The following is a 23979-nucleotide window of genomic DNA, read 5'->3' on the forward strand; positions in this document are numbered from 1 at the left end:
GAGAGAGAGAGAGAGAGAGAAGGGTTATTTAATTTTAAAAAAAACTCTGTGGCTAGTAACAGGTTTAAGTTGACATCAACCGCAGATCTTTTTCTGTGTACCCACATCACCATGTTGCCTCTTTTGTAGAAATATGGTCAATTTTGAGAAACCAGGAGGTAGGATGACAAGGTGAACTATATTGTATTGTGTGTTGCACACAATTTCAGATGCAGGGAAAGCTCTGGCTTAAAAGTACAAGACCAAATTTACACAATAGATTTTTCCACATAATTTACAACCTTCTACTAAGAGGATGATCTGCTACAAGGCAAGACACCATTCATAATAATGAAAGGAACCAGTCATATACTGCTTCTCTTGATATTTCTCTGTCATCAATAGAAATCAGTCTGCTATGCTTTGAACTAGTCTTGCTCTAGTGTGTTACTCACTCAATCTTCAGAAGTAAATGCACTGAAGGTTGATTGTTGACCACAGAGAGGACCACAACTAGTATTTCTCCAAGCACAAGGCCACAACTATCATGATTTCTCAAACAAAATTTTGGGAACTTTCATTCATCAGTATTCCAACAGACTGATGGTTGCTGTGTTACGAAAGGACCATAACTTATATACACTGATGATCCTACTGCTATGACCACTGGCCAATGCGAGATTGAATGATGGCTTGTAGCACTGTCGGCACAGCCCAGTGTGCAAAGTATATAAATGGAGCAGAGATAAATGAGGAATCATTCTGGCAATTACACAGACTGCAAATGGGGAAATACACTGATATAAATGACTTTGAGAAACAGCACATTTTCGTAGCCCATCACCTCGAAAGAAGTATCTTGAAAGCAGTGTATCTTTTTGGGTGTTCCATCCCATTGTCATGACCATCTATTTGAAATGACTGAAGGACTATGAATCCATGAGTAAGGGATTATATGTTGGATGTCCACACATCACGGAATGTGGAGGCCGGAGGCTTGTCACTGGGTAAAGGATAAGCAGTGATCCGTAACAGATCTGTCCACTTATCATAAAGCTGGTGTATGAACGAGCCTTCTGGGGCACAACATTCGCCACACATTGTTGAACATGTGATTTCACAGCAGATGGCATCTACGTGTTCCCATGTTGACTCAACACCACGGTCAATTACAACTGCAGTGGGCATGAAATCATCGATATTTGACTGGGGATCAATGGACATGTGTTGTCACGTTGGAGGAATCATGTTCCTTGTTACACCAGGTCAATGGTCTTGTCTGGATATGCCTTCATCCAGGTAAACAGCAGCTGAAATCATGCACCATACCAAGGAAACAAACTGTTGGGGGCAGTATTATGAAATAGCAACCAGTCACCTGAGTTTCCCTGGAACCTGTAGTATTACTCAAAAGCACCATGACAGCTATGGACAACACAAACATTATTGCAGACAATGTGCATTCCTTCACGTTTGATGTCCTTCTCAACCGTTATGGCATCTTCCAGAAGGACAAATGTTTGTACCACAAAACCAGAACCATACAACAGTTATTTGAGGAGGGTGATAGTGAACTCATGCTGATCTTTTGGTCACCAAATTTACATGATCTAAATATGATGCAACACATCTGGAAAACTATCTGGTACCAGCAAAGCACCCACACACCACTGGCCCATAATTTAAGGGAATTGTGTGTGCTAAGCATCCAAATCTCGTGCTGCATACATCCACAGAACTACCAATGACTTTTTCAATCCACGTCACGCACAACTGCTGCTGTATTGGGTTACACAGGTGGGATAATGTGCTATTAAGCAGGTGGTCATAATGTTTTGGCTCACTGGTGAAATCTTAGCATTATCTAAATTACTATGTACACTATAATTCCATAGGAAGGCACACACTTCTGGAGTATCACTTCAGAAGAAATCAAACTTATCTTCCCAAGATCTTCAGAACCTATTTAGCTGTTTTTATAAGTCTTAGTTCATAAGTCTAACAGAAAATTAACTGAACAGAAAAACACTACCAACTACACTTTCAACACAATAAAATTGTTTCAAGTATTGTTTATCAGTAATTTATTTAACACTGAGTTTATGTCTAATAAATGAATTACTAGTCTATTAAAATTAAACTTGATAAAGGTCCACATCCTGTAGATGACTAATTTTCCACAAGCACAAGACCTCAACCAATATTGTTGAACAAACAAAATTTGAAGGAATTTCATTTACCAATATTTAAAGTGGTTGTCAGCTTTGTTACACTAAATAATAGTATCCGATAAGTCTTCAGCATTGGTTGAAGTACCATGTATTTACACTGAAGAATTTTAGTACCTTTGCTTTCAGTACTTACCTGTAGTATTGAGTCGATGTTTTATTTGATGAGCACTGTATATCTGTAGTAGGTCATTGCCTCCAAATTCAATTGAATTTATTGATTCACAATGTTCAAAGAAATCAACCGGAAAAACAACCATGCCTAAAATGAAAGAAATAAAGTTAATAGTCATACTTATGTCAAAAAATATTTTCAGTTGCAGAAGACTGACACAGGAACCACATTTTAGTTGTTTTTTCCAATTTTAAAAAACAAATCTGTGATGGAATAAACTACAATTTATGATGATTTTTTGCGACAACTACAACATTACAGTGTTATTAAGAAACACAGATAGTTTTGATAAATTCTGAATCATGTCAACAATCTTTCTTATCTATATTTCTATCACATTTTTATAGATGAAGTACTTAGATTCTGATAGCAGAGGAATTCAAAGTGTATTTCAAGTAGCTCCAAAAGAATGAAGTAATAAACAGCATTTTTTAAACAAATGACAATATTATGAAAAGGACAGATTGCTACTCACCATTTAGTGGAAATTTTGAATTGCAGACAGGCACAACAAAAAGACTGCTGAACAAGTGAGCTTTTGGCCAAAAGGCATTCTTCTGAATTACGTCACACACACACACACACACACACACACACACACACACACAACCACTGCCTATGGCTGCCGAGGTCAGCCAGACAGTGTTCATAAGTGTGTTTGAGTTGTTTGCATGAATGTACGTGTATGTTGCCTAATTCAGAAGAAGGCCTTTTGGCCGAAAGCTTACTTGTTCAGCAGTCTTTTTGTTGTGCCTCCCAGCAACTCAATATCTCCACTGTACGGTAAGTAGCAATTTATCCTTTTCATAATTCTGTCATTATTCCATCCCGGATTTTCCATTGATGTTTTTTTAACACATGTTACACTGGAAGTTGTATGTGAGGCAACTGTAAAATAAAACAATTTAAAATGGCATCCTGCTTCCATACAAATTTTTGCGGATGTCAGCCTAAGAGTGGGTGAAGAATTCCTCAAATCTATTGCAACAGTAGGTGAAACCTGGATGGAGAACTGTACACCACAATTAAAAAAAGCAAGTGATACAGTGCAAACATTCTATGTATCTGTCAGCAAAACCCTCAGAAGGCTTCAATGAGCAAATCAAAGAAAGAGATGAGAATAGTTGTCAAAATAGGTCAGTTTGTTGCAGGATTATGCTCTTTTGCCTAACACGGCATGACAGACTGCCGAGTTCCTCAATAGTTGTTGAGATATTCTAAACAATCCAACCCATAGTCATGATCTAACACCAAATGACACTCTTTCCATAGTTCTGAAGGTACACATATGCACCAAACATTTTTTCAAATGACCACATAATTGAAGAATGCTGGGTGTAACGGTCACGGGTATTGGCAGCAAAGATATTCGGTTTCTACCAAATAATTATTATGTAATGGCAATTACATAGAAAAAGCGGTATACGTGTGTCTTTCTTTCCAGATATGCTTTCCAACAAAACTTATTAATATTTATATACTTAGTTTTATTCAAAACATTTGCAAATTACACACTGCATATTACACTTAAAAATGTTTCCCCTTTTTATGCACTTTCTGTTTGCATAGTCTGAAAAGTAATATAACGAGGACTTACCAGTTGTTTTTCCTAATTTATATGGTTTCTTCTTCTTAGGAACTTTGTGTGTCTTGGCAATATTTTTGATACTAGGTAACAGCCAATACCCTGCAACATTCGAAAGTTCATGGAAAGAAATTTAAATTCACAAGGAAGTGGATTCACAAAACACACACACACACACACACACACACACACACACACACACACACAAAGAGAGAGAGAGAGAGAGAGAGAGAGAGAGAGAGAGAGAGAGAGAGAGAGAGAGAGAGAGAGAGAGAGAGAGAGAGAGAGGGGAAGGGGGGGGTAGGGGGGGGGGGCATAACGTAATTACAACACTATGGTACTGTTAGCAAAAACACCAGTTTTACTTTTCTCACATATGTTTATTGGATTCCGAGTTCTTTAAAGCATTTAAGGTTTTAATTCATTTCAATACAAGTAAATATCACCATTATATCCATTCCTGGTGCTATTTAAAATTAATATGTTTTTCAAAACTAAGTGAAATTAAGGCCTCCTTATAACATCTAACCTTCAAAGACGTATATGAACTTCTGTCCCTAAACTATATATTACTGCTTATTCCTGTATTCTACTTATAACACTTTTTCTTCACTAATATCTTGATAATCCCATTTCTCCGACATCTTAGACCACTCGATAGATATCCTTTCTGTTCAGTATATCCATAGAGAGAGTACCCTGAAAGATGTAGAACATCTCACGTATCCTTTCAGTGTTACCTTCCTACAACAACTCATTCTATCGTTCCGAGATTCACTGTCCAGGTCTAACTCCTGCAGCTCTAGCTACAACTTCCACTGCTGCTAACAACTAACGCCCTGCAACTACTCCACGTCACCTCTCTCTCTCTCTCTCTCTCTCTCTCTCTCTCTCTCTCTCTCTCTCTCTCAAAGAACTTCACATACCTGTTGATTCCAAACCAGCCATATATATTCTCAGACTTCCATCCTCACAAAGTAAGATTAGTGTTGTGCGATATTCACAACTAGACGAAGGATGACGAACTACAACCATGTCCATAATTTTAGCCTTTGATGGTACAACTTTAATTTCTTGCACCAGAAATACATCTGGTTTTAACATCAGTATAACAGGATTGTTACCTGAAATAAATACATACATACATAATAATATTTCAATATCTCAAAAAATTATTTGAATTATTACAACTTGTAAGGAATGTTGGCAGCACAGACTTTGCAAACTTATTTATAAATGAGAGTAGAAAAACATTTTGCACTACCTGCATATACAAAATGTTTGTGGGCTTAAATTTAAGGGTGGCAGAGAGTGAAAGAATAAGCCTTTTGAAATTAGGAAAACTCGTCCAAAACAGGAGTGATCCAGCACCCTGCTGAACCCCCCCAAATGCGTTCCTAAGTCACGCATTGCTACCTGGCCACCTCCACATTCTTCTATGATGTAAGACAAATCCTGTACGTGTCAGTGTGGTAAACCCAATGCCATTAATTTAGTTCCATTCATGGTGTTCCCCAGCCCACCTTCACACACACGATGGTGGCTAGGGTGTTTATACTGTTGTTGGCAATGAACACCTAGTACCAAAATTGATCGTGTCAAGATGGTTTCATACTGTCTTAGTCAACAAAGCCCTTCTAGTTGCTTCGAAAAAAGGAAGTATGCAGTTCTGTTAAGCTCCCCTCAAGATACCCATGTACCATAATTTGTAGGTCGCACTTTATCAGCTGGAGTTGTTAACTTCGGGGGTATGTCTATAATGTTTTGTGTGTCACAATAGCAGTTGAACAATGAAGTGACATCACTGTAGTGTATGCGAATTCAGCAGGTAACTTTCAGATTGTGCACGCAACACACTCCACTTAACAGTACTGAGAATGTAGGTTTACTTTTCCCTCCATTACTCACGTGACTGTACATAACGATTTTGTGTGATCAAAGGAGTACTGAAAGAAAAGTTTCTGATTTATAAAACACACACAAAGTATGCAAGTAATGAAGAACCTTTTATAAGATTTGAATAATTTTAAAAGACATTAGCTACATATTAAAACACCAGATTTATTCCCATCTCTGCAAGATGAAAGGTAACAAAGTTAAAGTTAAATAGCATGAACTCTGTGAGGGACTCAATTTACCCAGATTCTCCCTAGTGGCAGTTTACCATGCATGTATAGCTGTCCTAACCATTGTGGACAACACTAAGAGAAGTACCAGGAAGTGCTTCCTGCTATTTCCCCTATTTGCTAAGGGTTGTTGAGATGGCTGCCATTCATAAGTTACGGAAATTGCGTTAGCTAGGTTCAGTATACTGCATTTCAGGGGTGGTTTTAAGACTTTTTCAGTTTGAATAGTGTTGTAGCATAAGCTTATTTTCAATAATTTAAATGATTGCAATACGTTTAATTTTACTTCACTTTCATTAACCATGTGGCACCGTGACTAGAAAAAATTGTGGATATGACATTTAGATGCAAATCAATAGAGTTTTAAAAATTATAGAACTGTGTATCATTACTAATTTGGGAGTTTATTTGTTCAACATTCCATCACACTCAAGCATGAAGCCAATTAGGCAAGTACAGTCACTAACAGCCTTGTTAATGCAGCTGACCTACCATTTACCTTTTAAGATTTCCAAATCAGGTAAGCTGGACTGGCTACTCCCAATAATGAGGTCGGTCAGAAATCTCTGGAGCCTTCCTGTCAATTTTATTTGATATAGGCCCAATCACAGGAAAAGGAAGGGAAAACTAGTTTCAACATGCTGTCAGCAAGGCCATTAGGGAAGGAGCCTGGGTTTGACAAATGCAAGGCGGAAAAGTATCCATAACCTTTACAATATAATCATCACCATGACATAGTTCCAGATGACTGAATTGGCACTTTAACCTCAGTCTCCCCCCCCCCCCCCCCCAAAAATCAACACTAACAATTGTACCATCTTAGCCATTACAGTCACGGGAAATGAATATTCAATATCTTATACCAGACCTCATAGCAAAATGTTATAGAATTGTGATTATTCAATGCTATGGAATTTTGATTATTCAATGGGACATCCATCTCCTCTTCCCAGAGGAAGAGGACACTGCCTGATGTATTTTTTATGTCATGACGAAAACACAAACAATAATATGTTGCTTTATATGTATATCACAGGAGAACAGAAAATGAATAACCTAAAGCTATTGTTCCACATGAAGGAGGTTTAATTGGACTATTATACAGACATGCACTACATATGAGTATAATCATAGTCTCATGCACTTCAGAAGTAATTTGATAAGTAATAATTCCACAATTGTGAACAGGCTTCTCTATTCACAACATAGTTCTTTAATCTTGAATACATAAAACTATATATATGATACAGTCCCATAAAATTTCCACATGTTGTCATGAATGGTCACCTGATGATGTAATGGATGCCAGACTAGACACCGTTCCATACACCACACATATACTCAATGAAGGAGCTTCTCTGGTGATCAATTGACCACAAAGTCAACAAATATTTTTGAGGATGCTTTGGGCAACATGAAAAGAGTGTTCAAGGGCAGTTTCCTGCCAGATGATTACTTCTCCCTGAAACTAAGAATTAACTGGATAGCAGTCTAGATCCATGCTGCATTGTTCACTGTTCCCTCCAAAAACATTAGTTAGACTATGGTTCCCCACACTATGATGTCCCAAGTCGGTCCTATACGTTGCTGCTTGGTATCATCCAGTAGATGCTCCTCTTCTGTTTGATGTTATCCTTGCAAATGGTTATTTCTGACACCAGGGCAGACACTTATGATTAAATATAGGGTTGCGAACTTACCCCTGCAGTTGTCCCCTTTGGTGCACCATAGGTGGTGGGACAGAGAATGTTAGGTATAAACAGAAGCCTGGAGAATGGTACCTTGCTCATAACCTAGCATGCAGCAAACAACTGCTGATGTATTGGGGGCAAAATTGGTCCTAGTCTCTGGTGCAGCCACAATGTAATCAGCAATGGCTGCTTTTATACCATGGTGGTTCAAGTGTGAATCTTTATGTGTCTGTCAACCTGAACCAAAACATGTGCACTATGCTTTAACTACTGACATTGTTAAATATAGCACACACATCACAACATTCAATGTGTTGGGGACTACTTCAGGACCATCAAGCCTTCCAATTGCACATAATATTACCTGGCCAGTTAATTGTGGAAATTGTGTTCAACAACACTATTCTCACATGTCTATGTTTTCTAACCCAGCACAATACTTGCAATTAACCACAATTTTAGCAGTCGTTATGAGTTCAACATTATACACTCAATATTCATTCTTACTCTGTCCACAAAACGGCACTTTCAATCATAGCCTTTACTGTTCCCTGCTGGTTTTCATTTAACATGAAATCCAAACCATGGAATGCAAACTGGCATTTTTCATAAAGGCAGATCACTGTTAGAAGTGACAATCATGTTAAATTACAGAAAACATCCCTACGCCAACAATCTTCCAGTCCAAATCAAATTTCTCTTATCTTTGTAGTCCTTATTTGAAATCTAAGTATGCTGGCAATAGGTTCGTTCTGCAATCAGCTTCTCTCAATTGTGTTCCTCAAAAAGAATACTGTCTTCTCTCCACAGATTCCCACTGGAGTTCCCAAAGTGAATCCGTAATACATGCATGTACGTACCAGTAACAAATCTATCAGCCTGCCTGTAAATTGCTTTGATGTCTTTTAATCCAACCTGATGCAGATCCCAAATACTTGAGCAGTACTCAAGAATGAGTGACACTAGTGTCTTATATCCACTCTCCTTTACAGATGAACCACACTTTACTAAAATTCTCCCAATAAACTAAAGTCGAGCATTCACCTTCCCTATTACAATCCTTACATGCTCGTTCCATTTCATTTTGCTTTGCAATGTTATGCCTAGATATTTAATCGACATGATTATGTCAGGAAACTCACTAATACTACTTATTTCAACATTGTGGGATTGTTTTGCCTACTCATCTGCATTAACTTACATTTTCCTTCATTTACGGCCAGTTGCCACTCACTGCACAACCTAGAAATTTTTATCCTAGTATAGTCACTCAATGTCACCTTCCTGTACACTACGGATTCATCAGCAAACAGCTGCAGATTGCTGCTTACCTTGTCCATCAGATCATTTATGTTACTAGATAATAATAGTGGTCATATCTCACTTCCCTGGGGCACTCGTGACAATACCCTTGTCTCTAATGAAAATTTGTTGTTGAGAACAATATAATGGTTGGTGACACCATGGAGTATGATGTAGACACCATGCAATAAGCACCTCGTTACAAAAGAGGTACATTATATAACAATATAATGGTTTCTATTACTTGAGAAATCTTTGATCCACTCTCATATCTGGGACATTTTCTGTATGCTCATACCTTCATTAACAGTCTGCGGTGGGGCACCATCTCAAATGCTTTACGGATATCTCGGAATATGGAATCTGCCTGTTGCCCTTCATCCATAGTTTGCAGGGTATGTGTGAGAAAAGGACAAGCTGAGTTTTGCACGGGTGATGCTTTCTAAAACTGTGTGATTTGTGGGCAGAAGCTTTTCCATCTCAAAGAAATTTATTACATTCAAAATGAGAATATGTCACAAATTCTAAAACAAACTGACATTAAGGATACTGGTCTGCAATTTTATGGGTTTCATCTTTTATCCTTCTTATATATAGGAGTCACCTGCACTCTTTCCAGTTGCTTGGAACTTTGTGCTGTATGAGAGATTCGTGATAAATGCAAGTTAAATAAGAGGACAATGCCGTAGAGTACTCTCTGTAAAACCGAATTGCATCTGGACATGATGAATTATTTGTTTTCAACTTCTTCAGTTGCTCCTTGATACTTATTACTATGTCACACATACAGGAGTCTGTTCGATGGTCAAAAGATGGTATCTTTGTATGATTCACCTGTGAGAATGATATTTTAAATGTCAAATTTAAAACTTGTAGCTTTCCTTTTGCTATCTTCCACTGCCACACCAGACTGGTCCAGTGACTGACCAGAAACCTTAGACCCACTTAGTTATTTTACATAGGACCAGAATTTTCTCAGGTTCTCAGCAAGATCTTTTACTGAGGTATGACAGTGGTAGTAGTTGTATGATCTGTGCATAAATCTTTTTACAGATGCACGAACCTCTACTGACTTCTGCCAGTTGTCCACCCAACCAAGCTCTGCTGCAATCATAATAACTAGTTTTATACTTGTCAATGGCTTATTTCACTTTATAAAAGATTGAAATCTGCATTGCCACTCTATTACTGGGAAAAGTTATTGTCTATACCTTTGCCGGCCGCAGTGGTCTCGCGGTTCTAGGCGCGCAGTCCGGAACCGTGCAACTGCTACGGTCGCAGGTTCGAATCCTGCCTCGGGCATGGATGTGTGTGATGTCCTTAGGTTAGTTAGGTTTAAGTAGTTCTAAGTTCTACAATTTTTTTGTCTATACCTTTCTAATTTTACGCTATGGAATCTTTTTATGACTGGTACTTACATAAGAATTTGTACTGACATCACTTTTTTTTATATTTTACCTAGTGTTTTTTGCCAAGTTACACAGGACACTTAATACCACAACTCAATACAATAATTCTGCCAGAGATGAAACAAGATTATGATAGCCAATAAATCATAATATGTCCATAAAAATAAAATTGAGTAATAAATGCCAGTAATCTACTGGAATTTCTCAATTTGAATACCTTTTACACATTGGCAGAAACTGCACCAATGCATTCTTCATAGGTAAGGAAACAGACTTGAGACAGCCAAAGAACTAAATAACATAACTTTTTTAAAATAACCATATATGGAAGTGAAATACACACAGAAACTAAAATTAAAATCAATGGAGACGTGAAGGAATTGCATTCATGATGTGTACTTTAATAAATATTTCTGAACTTTACTTACTTCCTTGCATGAGGCTGCAAACAAGTCCGGGGTGATTTGGCACTTCTGTCCACTGGCACAAAGGCTGAGGTTGAGAATTATTTGCTTTATTGCCATTTGTTGTTTGTTTTCCAAACTGGATTGGAAATACAGCTGTAACACAGTCAGCTAAACAGCGCAATGGCGCCATAAAGCTCTTTCCATTTACGTAGCTCCAAAATAACATCTGTAGGCTATGAGAGTAGTAAACAGAAACTCCACCTTGGGATGCGATTTGTCCAACAACTTCCTAAATTAACACAGAAGAAACAAATTTTTACAGCAGGGAAAAATTGCACAAGATGATACACAAAAATAGTAGAAATTAAACATTTCAGTTTTTTAAATTGGAGTATGGTGTAGACACCACGCAACAAGCACCTCGTTACAAAAGAGGTACATTATGCTGATTGATAAAACTTAGCAACTCATACTGTCACAATAGCACATCATAATAATTGGCAACAAATGTAATTAATATGGATTACTGAGGAAATGGCAACATAACCTTACCACAATAGATTTAAAAGAATCACCACACATATACTCGGTTCTAAATTGCATTACTCAAGGTACAGTCTCACAATCTCCGATACATTTTTATACGTGGTGTCCCAGGAGTAATGAGGGACATGACAGGCACACTTATGCGAGCAAAACTATCTACTAAACATGTGCTCCAAAAAGCATACATTTAGACCCACGAGCCACTACTTCATCTTTCATATTGTGAAACAAATCTCTTCTACTGCAAGCTCTTTGCTTCCCATATTTTGGGAAGTATAGAACAAAAACAAACAAAAAACCATGTCCAGTAAATATGCGCTCTAAAACGCATACCTTAAAAGCTGAAAGTACTTGTTCATCTTTGTTAATTTGAAATATCTCTTCTACTGAACAAGTGCCCATAGCTCTTACTGTGTGCAATTTAGAGCCCATGTTTATTAGACATTATTTTCCTTGTTTTGATACATACTACTGCCTCAAAAAATATGGAAACCAAAGAGCTTGCTGTAGAAGAGATTTGTTTCATAGTATCAAATATGAAGAAGTGTTCATAGCTCTTAAAGTATGCACTTAGAGCCCACATTTACTCAACTTTTTGCTTTGAATAAATAATTTGTGTCCTATCCCTGAATACTGACCATTCCTTCTGGAATATATTATATGTACAGCAGCTTCCCACAATGTTAAACTGAAGGAAGGCATTAATTTGGGAAAATTCTGTAAATGTTAGTCAAACGTTTTACACCAAACTTCTTTCATAAACTACAATTGGTACAATTTATATTTCTATAGCTGAGGAAGAATGGGTGAGAGAAATAATCAGGCTGGTAGCTGGGTGGGTGGGTAGGTGGGTGGGTGCAGTCCAGAGCCACTGGGGCTCAGAATGTGGCGGGAGGTGTCATTCCCACAACTGTCCCAGCCCAGATGCAATACAATAAAAGAGTTATAAATGGGAACAGAATACACTTTCTTGCAGGAAGCATGAAATAATGCTTTACAGCATTGTTAGTGTGTTCTCTGTCTCTGTCCCACACCTCCCAATCCACCCATCGCCTACCACGATAACTGACAAAACTCGGTAAGAGCTGCACTGGACTGCTATTTATGCTTCTGACCTGCCCTCGTAGAAACTTACATGCTCAGAAAACTCACTCAGTCTCTTCGTAATGTAATACTTGTTGTGTTCACTTTATGCCTCCCATAATGAACACTACATTGGCTAAGTAACCTCACCATGTCTAAACACGAGAATGAGTGCTATATGTTCTACAGAGACCCAGAAGCACATGTTACATGCCGACATGGCAGAACAACTGTATTGGCTGGAGTGTCACGTTGTACACTGTTCCTTGCCACTGCGCACTGCCCCTCAAGCTGCCTTACGTGCACACCAGGGATAATGAATACTTACGGTCAAGAGTGTTATATGAAAGGGCACTCCTAACGAAGTAAAACAAGGTACTGGAGAAAAAAAGACTAATCACATCTAAAGGTAATTAAAAAACGAATGACCAGAGCAGCTGACAGAGGAGATAATGTCAAGGGTACCCGAGTCTAGCACATGGCAGGTGATGGCCAATGTCCAACCATCCCAAAAGCATTTTAAAATGTCAGGTCTGCGAATGAAAACGGCTTTCTCAATGGGGGGATTTTTTTTTTTTTTTTTTTTTTTTTTTTTGGGGGGGGGGGGGGGGGTGAACCACATCACTAGTTCAACTACTCCTAAGTCATGCACCAATACTAGGGGCTCCATGTGGAGAGCCAGGAGGAGGGTTACTGTCTTTGCTCCGTGGCCATAATATGTGGATGGCCATTTACTTAAGATAAAGCAATGAGTAAATCTGTTACAACTGACACCGAGCGAAAACAGAAATTTTTCCTGGAAGGAGGAACACCAAGCAGCCTTAGTCTGCTTGTTAGCGCCAAATTTATTAGAGGAGTCAGAAGCCCACCAGGTGCTTTTCAAACTCTGAGTGAGTAAAGGCTTTATTTGCATCCAAAATTCTGCACCTCACATTGTCAAAGTCACTGTTGGACAAGTAATCAGCAAGTGGGCAGCCATGGGATACCCATGACATACGTCCCAGAGAAAGACAACTGAGCAGCTACTTCAACTAAGGTCAGAGAGAGGATTGTGAGTAACAGATATTACAGAGTGAGAAGATTAACATCAACAACAGCCTGGAATCAGCTTACTGAGTCAGTACAAATTAAAACATGGTAAAGGGAGGTTTGTTCACTAAAATAAAGAGCTCTTTTAATGGCTACAACCTCCTCCACAAAAACACTAAATGTTTCTAAAAACAAATGTGCTTCCTGATAAGCAGGAGATGTAGAAGTATATCCAATCCTATCCAAAATTTTAGAACCATCAACATAAATAATGGTAAAACTTTGATACTCCTGAAAAAAACTGAGAGGAACAGACACCAAGTGGTCACAGGGGGGTAGGACTGGAACTTTACATCACTGAAATATATTGGTTCTAGCTCATGGAGCGGATGTGCATTCAGCCAATCAGTTGGAAGGAAGCAGTGTTACGTAGTATATGTGTGACAGTAATGTGTCAACACTGTGGTGTCACAAATCACAATGGAGCAGCATTTCTAAAATCATTTGTTCAAGACATTCTCCAGAATGTTTTGAAGAAGACAAGTGTGTGCAAGATTTGTCCCACACACCTTGACTCCCGAACAAAAACGATGACACTCAGATGCCTGCAGTGACTTGACTAAAATGCATAATGTGGACATTTCTTTTCTGGAAAAATTCATCATTGGCGACAAGACTTGGCATTATCAACAAAAACCTAGTGTAGAAATTCATATGATGGGCCAAAACTTGGACAACATAAGTGCCATTCAAGGTAATGTGATGCTGGAGTTGAAAAACATTCGAAAAGACTTTTCTGATGGGAAGGGCACACTACATTTAAGTGAAGAAGGACTATTTAGGACACGAAGCATTAAAACCACAATATTAACACTTTTCTATTTTCTTATCAATTGAGTCTCAATACTTTTTGGACTGCTGGGGTATGTTATTTCATCTTTTGGGTGTGCATCTGGGATTGTATTTTTTCTTCTTCCAATATTTCAACTGATAACCTTACAGGCATCTTCAAAGTGAGTCACTGGCAGCATTTAAACTAATTGACACAGTACTATTCCAGATGCATGTCCAAAAGATGATTGAATATTTTAGCCACCAAAAAAATTGAAGACATACATGGAATATGTCCTCAGTGGATGCATGGAACACAAACAGGAATTGAAGATGCTTCTATCCAGGACAGATTTAAATTTTGCTTTCCACAGTTATAAATTTTAATAAAACAGATTTGAAATCATGCATCTACTTAATTTCTCAAGGTACCATAATGCAAATTTATTACATATCCAGAAAAACTAAGGCGAGTATCATTAAAAATCATATCATTTTTCACCTAATCCCCAAGTGTAATTTCCAGGTAAAAATAATGTGCAGTACTTCTTTCTCTTAGCACTCCCTGTGATCCAATTGCATGACACTAAACAGACACACACTCAACATGTAACCTAAGTCTAAACTGAGGTGTTAAAAAATATGTGCAGGCAACAACATATAATACAGTCTTGTATGCTACATGTAAATTTTAAGAAAAGCACAGAGAAAGTATGCAGAAATTTCTTTCAATAAGCTGTAATTACTCACTCCAATTTCTGGATGACAAAGTGTTAATGTATTGGTAACATAGAACGGACCATTCAGTGCAGAGCTTTCCTCATTCATAACCTGATCATATATATGACCATTTGAACACATCAGAAGCATATGATCACAGCCATCTGGATTTCTCTCCAAATACTGAAAATAATTAGAGAAAACACGAAACAGATTACCTTTCTACACACATAATCCAGTTAAAGCAAAACAAAAAGTTATATTACTACAAACTATATAAAGGATTTCTCAGTTTGGTTAAATTAAGTGCTTCCCTTACCACTGAACTTTAATACCAGGAATACTACAGAGATTTGTAGCCTACATTTAAAAAAGTTGCATTTAATAGGAAATTGGAAATTTGTGGAAAGATCCTATGGGAGCAAACTGCTGAGGTCATGGGTCAGTAGGCTTACGCACTACTTAATCTAGATTTAACTTACACTAAGGACAAAACAAACACCCATGCCCAAGGGAAGACTCTAACCTCTGACGGGAGAGCCATGCGAACTGTGACAAGGCACCCTAGACCATGCAGCTACCCTGCGCGGCACGTTTTATAGGGTATTGTGTTATTGTTTCAAAGTAAACTTAGACTGTGATCTCTGGGACTGGTAATAAAACAACTTGTAAAACAATTAGAAATTGTGATAACTGGAAGAGTAAAGACTGTGAAGATTCAAGGTAGGAATACCAAATTACTTACAATATAGGAAATGCGCAGCACAATATAGGATTAGGAGAATAATCGTTAAGACCACCTTTAGGTGCAAGATATCAGGGCCATCAGCAAAGTGTGATGTAAAACCAGAAGAAATGAAGTATTTAATTCCATGTACCATACATAGATCAGAAACACAGTTTCTGTCACAGTTATGCAGAAGTTGTCAGTTTTATTCTGTATTCCTAGATTTCCAGAGGGTTTCTGTCACTGTCCATCCCAAGCGGCTTGTACTTTAATTGTGTGCTAGTTGAATATTGTCTCAGTTATGTGAAGGGATTTCCTGTCAGAGAGGTCACAGTGTTATAAACCCTCTGCTGTTCTTTATCTATATATACGACTTAGGAGACAATGTGTGCAGCCACCTTACATTGTTTCAAGATGACATTTATCATTAATAAAGTCATCAGATGAGGGAAACAAATTTCAAAACGATTTAGAAATGCTGTAAATTTAACTAAATACCTAGGAATTACAAACAACTTAAATTGGAAAGAATACACAAATAATGTCATGGCGAAGGAGAACCAAAGACCGCTTTATATTGGCAGAATGCCTAGAAGAGGTAACACAACTACTAAAGAGACTGCCTACACTACACTTGTCTGTCCTCTTTTGGAATACCGCTGCGCAATGTGGGATCCTTACCATATAAGATTCACAGAGTACATCAAGAAACTTCAAAGAATTGTGAGACATTTTGCATTATCGAGAAATAGGGGGGAAGAGTGTCACTGACATGATACAGGGGTTTGGGGTGGACATCAATGAAACAATGGCATTTTTTGTAGCGGTGAAGTCTTCTCATGAAATTTCAATCACCAACTTTCTCATCCGAATGCAAAAAATATTTTGTTGATGCCAACCTACATAAGGAGAAACGATCAATAAAATAAAATAAGGGAAATCTGAGCTCGCACGAAAAGATATAGATGTTCATTTTTTCTGCACGCTGTTCGAGATTGGAATAATTGAGAATTATTGTGAAGGTGGTTTGATGAATCCTCTCCCAGGAACTTGAGAGAGATTTTCCGGGTATCCATACACACTACATGATCAAAAGGGTCCGGACACCTGGCTGAAAATGACTTACAAGTTCATGGCACCCTCCATCGATAATGCTGGAATTCAATATAGTGTTGGTCCACCCTTAACCTGGATGACAGCTTCCACTCTCGCAGGTACATGTTCAATCAGGTACTGGAAGGTTTCTTGGGGAATGACCACACAGAGGAAAGGTATCAATATCAGTCAGTGAGCCCTAGCACAAAGTCGGCGTTACAAATCACCCCGAAGGTGATCTACAGTATTCAGGTCAGGACTCGGCGCAGGCCGGTCGATTATAGGGATGTGATTGTCATGTAACCACTCCACCACAGGCCATGCATTATGAACAGGTGCTAAATCGTGTTGAAAGATGCAGACACCATTTCTGAATTGTTCTTCAACAGTGGGATGCAAGAAGGTGCTTAAACATCAATTTAGGCCTGTACTGTGATATTGCCACACAAAATAACACAGGGTGCAAGCACCCTCTATGAAAAATCACGACCACACCATAACACCACCGCAATACACACGCTGGCAGATGATGTTCACCGGGTATTCGCCACACCCACACCATGCCATTGGATCAACACATTGTGTACTGTGATTCGCCACTCCACACAACGTTTTTCCACTGCTCAATTGCCCAATGTTTACGCTCCTTCCACCAAGTGAGGCATCATTTGGCATTTACCAGCACGATGTGTGGGTTATGAGCAGCCGCTCGACCATGAACTCGAGGTTTTCTCACCTCCTGCCTAACTGTCATAGTACTTGCAGTGGATCCTGATGCAGTTTGGAATTCTTGTGTGATGGTCTGGATATATGTCTACCTATTACACATTACGACCCTCTTGAGCCGGTGGTGGTCTGTGACAGTCAACAGCGGAGGTCAGCCTGTACATTTTTGTGCTGTACGTGCCCCCTTCATGTTTCCACTTCACTACCACATCGTAAACAGTGGACCTAGGGTTGTTTAGGTGTGTGGAAATCTCACATACAGGCGTATAACACAAGTGACACCCAATCACCTGACCACGTTCAAAGTACATGAGTTCCGCAGAACATCCCATTCTGCTCTCTCACGATGTCTAATGACTACTGAGGTTGCTGACATGGAGTACCTAGCAGCACAACGCACCTAATATGAAAAATGTATGTTTTTATGGGTGTCCAGATATTTTTGATCACACAGTGTACATGTAAATTGATACAGGTACTTAATGTGTTTGTGTACATAGGTGCTGGTTATTTACATTAAAAGAAATTAGATTTAAAATTTACTTTGCTACCTTAAAAACATTTTAGTGTTATTGTACAAATAAGGGAAGTTGATGTTCCTGGGGTATTTCATTGATTGCTTGAAATTAAACCGTGAGAATCTGTGGTGGTGGTAACAGAAAAACCTATAAATAAAGATTTTTCTGAAATTATTGATAGATTATTTATGATGAACTGCACTCAAAATTGAAATTTAACAGGTCTGGTTCTTCCAAAATATATGCATGTGGATCACCACTGACAGATTCTCATGGCTGACCTTCCAGCAATCAATGAATGATCCCAGAAAATTATTCAACAAGCCACAAATGACTGGAAAAATGGAATATTCAATATGTTGATTTTTAGTATATAAATGTCCATGAATATGAAATTATTGCTAAGACTCAATGTCACATCTGATTTCTCATAAAAAATTTAAATTGTTTTTAGCATATACGGAAATTCCAACCTTGCTGTACAGCTTAAATGCTGGCATGGTAAACCTTACATTTAGAACATAATTTGAAGTGTCATGGTGCGTCACAGCACTGAAAAAAAAATGGATAGAGTGAAGTTGAAGAAGGGGGAATTATTAACACATAGTAACTCATTAAAGGGCTACAGAGAAAGGTAACATGATGGAACCACGGAGATCACAGTGCTCAGTTCTGGGATATTTATTTTAAGCAGGACATTTGAAAAGCACAACATGTTCAGAAGAGTACTACTTTCCGTCATCAACCTGAAATACTACATAAACAAAATTTACATATGTATTCTTCAAAGCTGCAGAGTTTGGGATGAAAGGTACTCTGCATTCTTATTAGTATTTTCTTTGTACGTCAGTTCACATTTGACACAAGTGAGGAAAAGTATTTTGTAAGTCACAATTACTACTTCAGTGCAAAATTACAACATTTCAATGGCACTAACAGATATGGAACTCACCTGTGATGAGACAAAAGTGCAATCCCTAACTTTCCCCGCAGGAATTAGGAAAAAGTACTGTGGGCTAAGAGCGTCTTTGCTCAAGTCATAGATTTTAACAAAATCAGCTGTAACCAATGCCAACTTTGTTTGTGATCCTGGCAGCCATATGGCTCTGATGATGAAATTTCCAGTCTCTAGTTGAGGATGAAGAACCAAATGATCAACAACAGTTCCACTGCTGCTAAATGTCAGAACATGGCAGTCCTGTAAAAATAATTATGAAAATGTGTGTGCTAAGTGTGAAATAAAAGTCAAAAAATTATTTGATATTCAGTGGAGTACAAAATATTTGCCTCAGCCACAATACATTCCTCAAAGAATATATATTTGTAACATTTGCTTGATTTTACTACATTCTGAGAAAACAAATTTTGAAAATCTCAAAAACATCCCTTTCGTTTCTTGATAAAGAATATTTTTTTCCATATGTACGTTTACAAATGCAGTGGTTTAAATGTCAAGATGGAGAAAACATGATTTTTTGAAACATAAAATTAAGAACATAATGTAATCTAAGAGATTTTAGTAACAAATTATTAAATCGGCATTTACCTTGAAAAAACCAAGCTCCAATATTAGGCTTATTAAGATCTAGCCATACAGTATAAACCCCATAAGATATTTAAATAACAAAACTTACAATAAAAAGAAACAATTTTTTGAGAACAACCTTAAATAACAGCATTTTAATTTTTTGTCACAAGAATTTTAAGCTATCTTTATTCTGATACAGAGAATAAAATGAAATATAAAAGCCCCACAAAGGAATCACTTGCAGTATGATACTTGAAGTATCACTCATATGATACCTTTCATTTTGGCCTATTTTTAAGAACTGATAATACCTCATCCATGGTCAATGTAGAGCCTCTTCCAGTAGGCATCCTGGGCTCAACGTTACTGAAGATATGATCAGTTGGCATATTTAAGGTATCATGTTTTATATCCCTTTTCACACTGGTCTACACAATCATGCAGCTCTGGTGTCGCAGTTTAACTACATAACTTTTGTAAGTCACTGCTTAAGGCAATTGTAACCAAACCAGTTTAAATGATACTCACATCATTTTAGGAAGTATGCTGTTTACAAGCAATTTGGATATTTTATTTTCCAGTCAAGGATTAAGGCTTATTTCAATGTGTTATTCACATACTGGATTGTGAGTGTGTAGTACAAGTCCTAGAGATGATTTTTTGAATTACTCAATATGGAGCTCCTTTTTCTTTTGCTTTTACCCTGTACTTACACACAGGGTCAGCATGGTTATTATCGAATATGGATCATTAATGTTAAGTGTGTGGCTGGATGCCCTTTGTCTCACCAACCCCTTACCCCATGAAAGAGAAATTGAGTAAACCAGTTGTCTGTGTGAAAGTTTTCTAAATGTTTGTGGATGATGTAACTGAGGCTGGATGTGGGTACCAGCCTGCTATTCATCTAGTCTGATGTCGTGGGACACCTAAAAACCACAATCCAGTCTGGCTGGCACACTGCCCCTTGTCATTAACACGTCATACGAATTCAATTTGGGGCCTGTGTGCCTGCCCAAGTCCCAGAAGCACCAAGCAACCACACATGGATACCCAGGTGGGTGAATTACTGAATATGGATAGTAAATTTATTTCGCTTTGTTATTATTTGTCAGTTGTATACAATTTACATTTGATGCCAGGAATGAATGGCTTTTCCAGGCTTGCTGTAGCAGCAGGTCTTGACAGTTACCCCATGTCCATTCCAAGCACTTTCCCCATGCGTATGGCAAAATAGTGCCATTCTGCACAAGTTTTGTAATTCTTGTGTAAGGTATATTTTTTCGTGAGTGCATATTGTGTAACATTACCACTAGAAGAGGAAAACCTCTTTTGTATGTTAGGCATTTTTTTTCAATACTAACATAAGCTTTGAATGGAAATATTAAATGTCACTTTATCATGTTCTAAGCAGTCAGGAATAAGGACGTAATTCAGATCTTGAAGCACAAATGAGCAATTTGCACCGAAATCATGGATTAGAAGAACTTTCTCCTTTAACACAAAATTGTTAAGGCTTTCGTGGCCACTTGTTGACAAACTGCCTATTGGCTTCTGTCTCGGATTCTTCGGCCAACGTTGATATAATGATTTTTCTGATGTTTCGCCAGCACGAGTGGCTGGCATTGTCAAAGCTTCACCCTCCATTGCCGGTGGTGAACTGGAGCCCAGCTCGTGGGCACAGACTATATGTACCTGGCGCGCCAATGTCCGAGGGCTTCTCTTGTTACATGTTTCGTGCAGCAATGTTGTCGAGGCTCACTGTGAGGTATGATGGGAATATTTTCACTTGAGTATAGAAGCAAAATCCTCTCTGTATTCAGGAAAAAAGCTCAGTTTTCAGTTCTCACCATAACCAACACCTCATAAATCACAATATACATTATGTGATCTAAAGTATTCGGACAAGTTTGTGGTGTCCTCCATCAGTAACACCGAAATTCAATATGGTGTTGGTCCACCCTCAGTCTGGATGACAGTTTCCACTCTCGCAGGCATATGTTCAATCAGGTGCTGGAAGGTTTCTTGGGGAATTATAGCCCATTCTTCACAGAGTGCTGCACGGGCATTGATGTTGGTCGGTGGGGTCTGGCATGAAGTCGATGTTCCAAAACATCCCAAAGGTCTTCTATAGAATTCAGGTCAGGACTCTGTGCAGGCCAGTCGATTACAGGGATGTTATTATTGTGTAACCACTCTGCCACGGGCCATGCGTTATGAACAGGTGCTCGAATTGCTATTCAACAGTGGCAAGCAATAAGATGCTCGAAACATCAATGTAGTAGCACTATGGTGCGATAGTGCCACGCAAAACAATAAGAGGTGCAAGCCCCTCCATGAAAAACATGACCACGCCCATAATACCACTGCCTCCTAATTGTACCGTTGGCACTACACACGCTGGCAGATGATGTTCACTGGGCATTCGCCATACCCACACCCGGCCATCGGATCACCACATTGTGTACCATGATTCGTCACTCCTCACAATGTTTTTCCACTGTTCAATCGCCCAATGTTTACGCTCCTTACACCACGCAAGACATCATTTGACATTTACCAGCATGATGTGTGGCTTATGAGTAGCTGCTCGACCATGAAATCCAAGTTTTCTCACCTCGCAGCTAACTGTCTTAGTACCTGCAGTAGATCCTGTGTGATGGTCTGGATAGATAGACGAGGTCAGCCTGTTCACTTATGTGCTGTACATGTTTCTTCATGTTTCCACTTCAATATCACATTGGAAACGGTAAACCTAGGGATGTTTAGGAGTGTGGAAATATCGTGTACAGACATACGACACAAGTGACACCCAATCACCTGATCAAGTTCGAAGTCCGTGAGTTCCGCGGAGTGCCCCATTCTGCTCTCTCATGATGTCTAATGACTACTGAGGTCACTGATATGGAGTACCTGGCAGTAGGTGGCAGCACAATGCACCTAATATGAAAAATGTATCTTTTTGGGGGTGTCCCAATACTTTTGATCACATAGTGTATTTGCAAGAAACAGCCAAATATTTGTGACAACAAAGATAACAATTATAAAACTGCAGTGATGATTAAAAATAGTGATACCACAGATGTCAGGCTTAGTGAGCAAAAAAGGCAATTATTATAAAAATTAATTTTGTATTATCAAAATATACACAATGAATAAGTGGTATAATATTAATTTTTTAGGCAGATACTTTATGTCAATAAAACAGTTTGTAACTCTGCTTAGTCAGCATATGTATATTAAAAATAAATTTTTCTCAAGGTGACTCATCTTCTTCTTCTTTTTCTTAAAAAAAGGGAGGCAGGGGGTCATTTTATACTCGGGTGAATCTTGTACTTTAATGGACTAACCCACCTCTGAGAGGTTAAGCAAATCTCATACTTTTTATCTGTAAAAACTACAGAAGAGACACTATCATCCAAATGTACAATAAAAGCTCCTACGAAAATTCCAAATGTTTTAACTGCTAATCATTACTTGCAATATGAGCTGACAAGAAAAATGCAATTCTATATTAGAAATCAGTTTCCCTTTCAATCCATTATTTCCTTTACCTTCAAATTTTAACAAAAGCAAACAAAAACACAATTAGAAAACACACCCTTTTCTGAAAAAATCAGAAGGAGCGTTTTTGAGATTCTGAAAATAGCAACTTTTTGGATTTTTGCATTATCAAATCACTCTCACAGAAGTGTTATGTTGTGTAACAAATTAAAGCCCAATTTAAGAGCACTGAACAACAACAGACTGACCTGTGCCTGTATTTAATACAGGTGACAACCATGTAACATTCACCTTATACAATTACTGACACAAAGTGCTACAACAACATCAAAACATTATTTATAAGACAGATAATAAAGAATAACATATAAAGAACAATAAAAGAATTTCAACGCAGTTTCAAAAATAAAATAAAAAAATTAGAAAACGGGAGTGTTACAGAATATTATACAAATGAAACAAAAAATAATGTAATGTATAACATTAGTTAATTTACTTACCTTAAGTCCACATACTGCTAGAAAGTCTTCATTGCATGGATTGCCTGTTATTGACAAGACTGTAAATGGAACTGGCGCAGAGGATAAACGAGTTAGAGTCAGTTTCCTCTTAGAAGCCTCTGGTTGTTTCAACAATGCACTTAACTGTAAAACAGTTATTTTTCCTTTCTCGTGAGAAACCGCTGGAAAAAGTAATATTACGAATATAAAAATGGAAACATATTCTGGAAAATTAAATGGCTATAATCTCTTTAGTTTTCAATATATTTAAAC

At 38.0% G+C, this 23979-nt stretch overlaps 1 protein-coding gene across 4 annotated transcripts in view; it reads right to left on the reverse strand.

Annotated features, from left to right (window-relative positions):
- The window catches only part of LOC126299607 (protein purity of essence), a 417439-nt gene that overhangs the window by 197811 nt on the left and 195649 nt on the right, over positions 1–23979 (reverse strand). For all 4 annotated transcript variants that reach the window (XM_049991638.1, XM_049991641.1, XM_049991639.1 and 1 more), the window contains exons 33-39: positions 23707–23888; positions 19130–19375; positions 15142–15294; positions 10924–11191; positions 4894–5091; positions 3980–4069; positions 2344–2469 (exon numbers count right to left, since the gene is read on the reverse strand). In XM_049991638.1, the coding sequence (XP_049847595.1) occupies positions 2344–2469; positions 3980–4069; positions 4894–5091; positions 10924–11191; positions 15142–15294; positions 19130–19375; positions 23707–23888 (1263 nt within the window). The remainder of the gene's footprint in view (positions 1–2343; positions 2470–3979; positions 4070–4893; positions 5092–10923; positions 11192–15141; positions 15295–19129; positions 19376–23706; positions 23889–23979) is intronic.

The sequence above is a fragment of the Schistocerca gregaria genome, chromosome X, assembly GCF_023897955.1.
Source record: "Schistocerca gregaria isolate iqSchGreg1 chromosome X, iqSchGreg1.2, whole genome shotgun sequence".
Classification (NCBI taxonomy): Eukaryota; Metazoa; Arthropoda; class Insecta; order Orthoptera; family Acrididae; genus Schistocerca; species Schistocerca gregaria.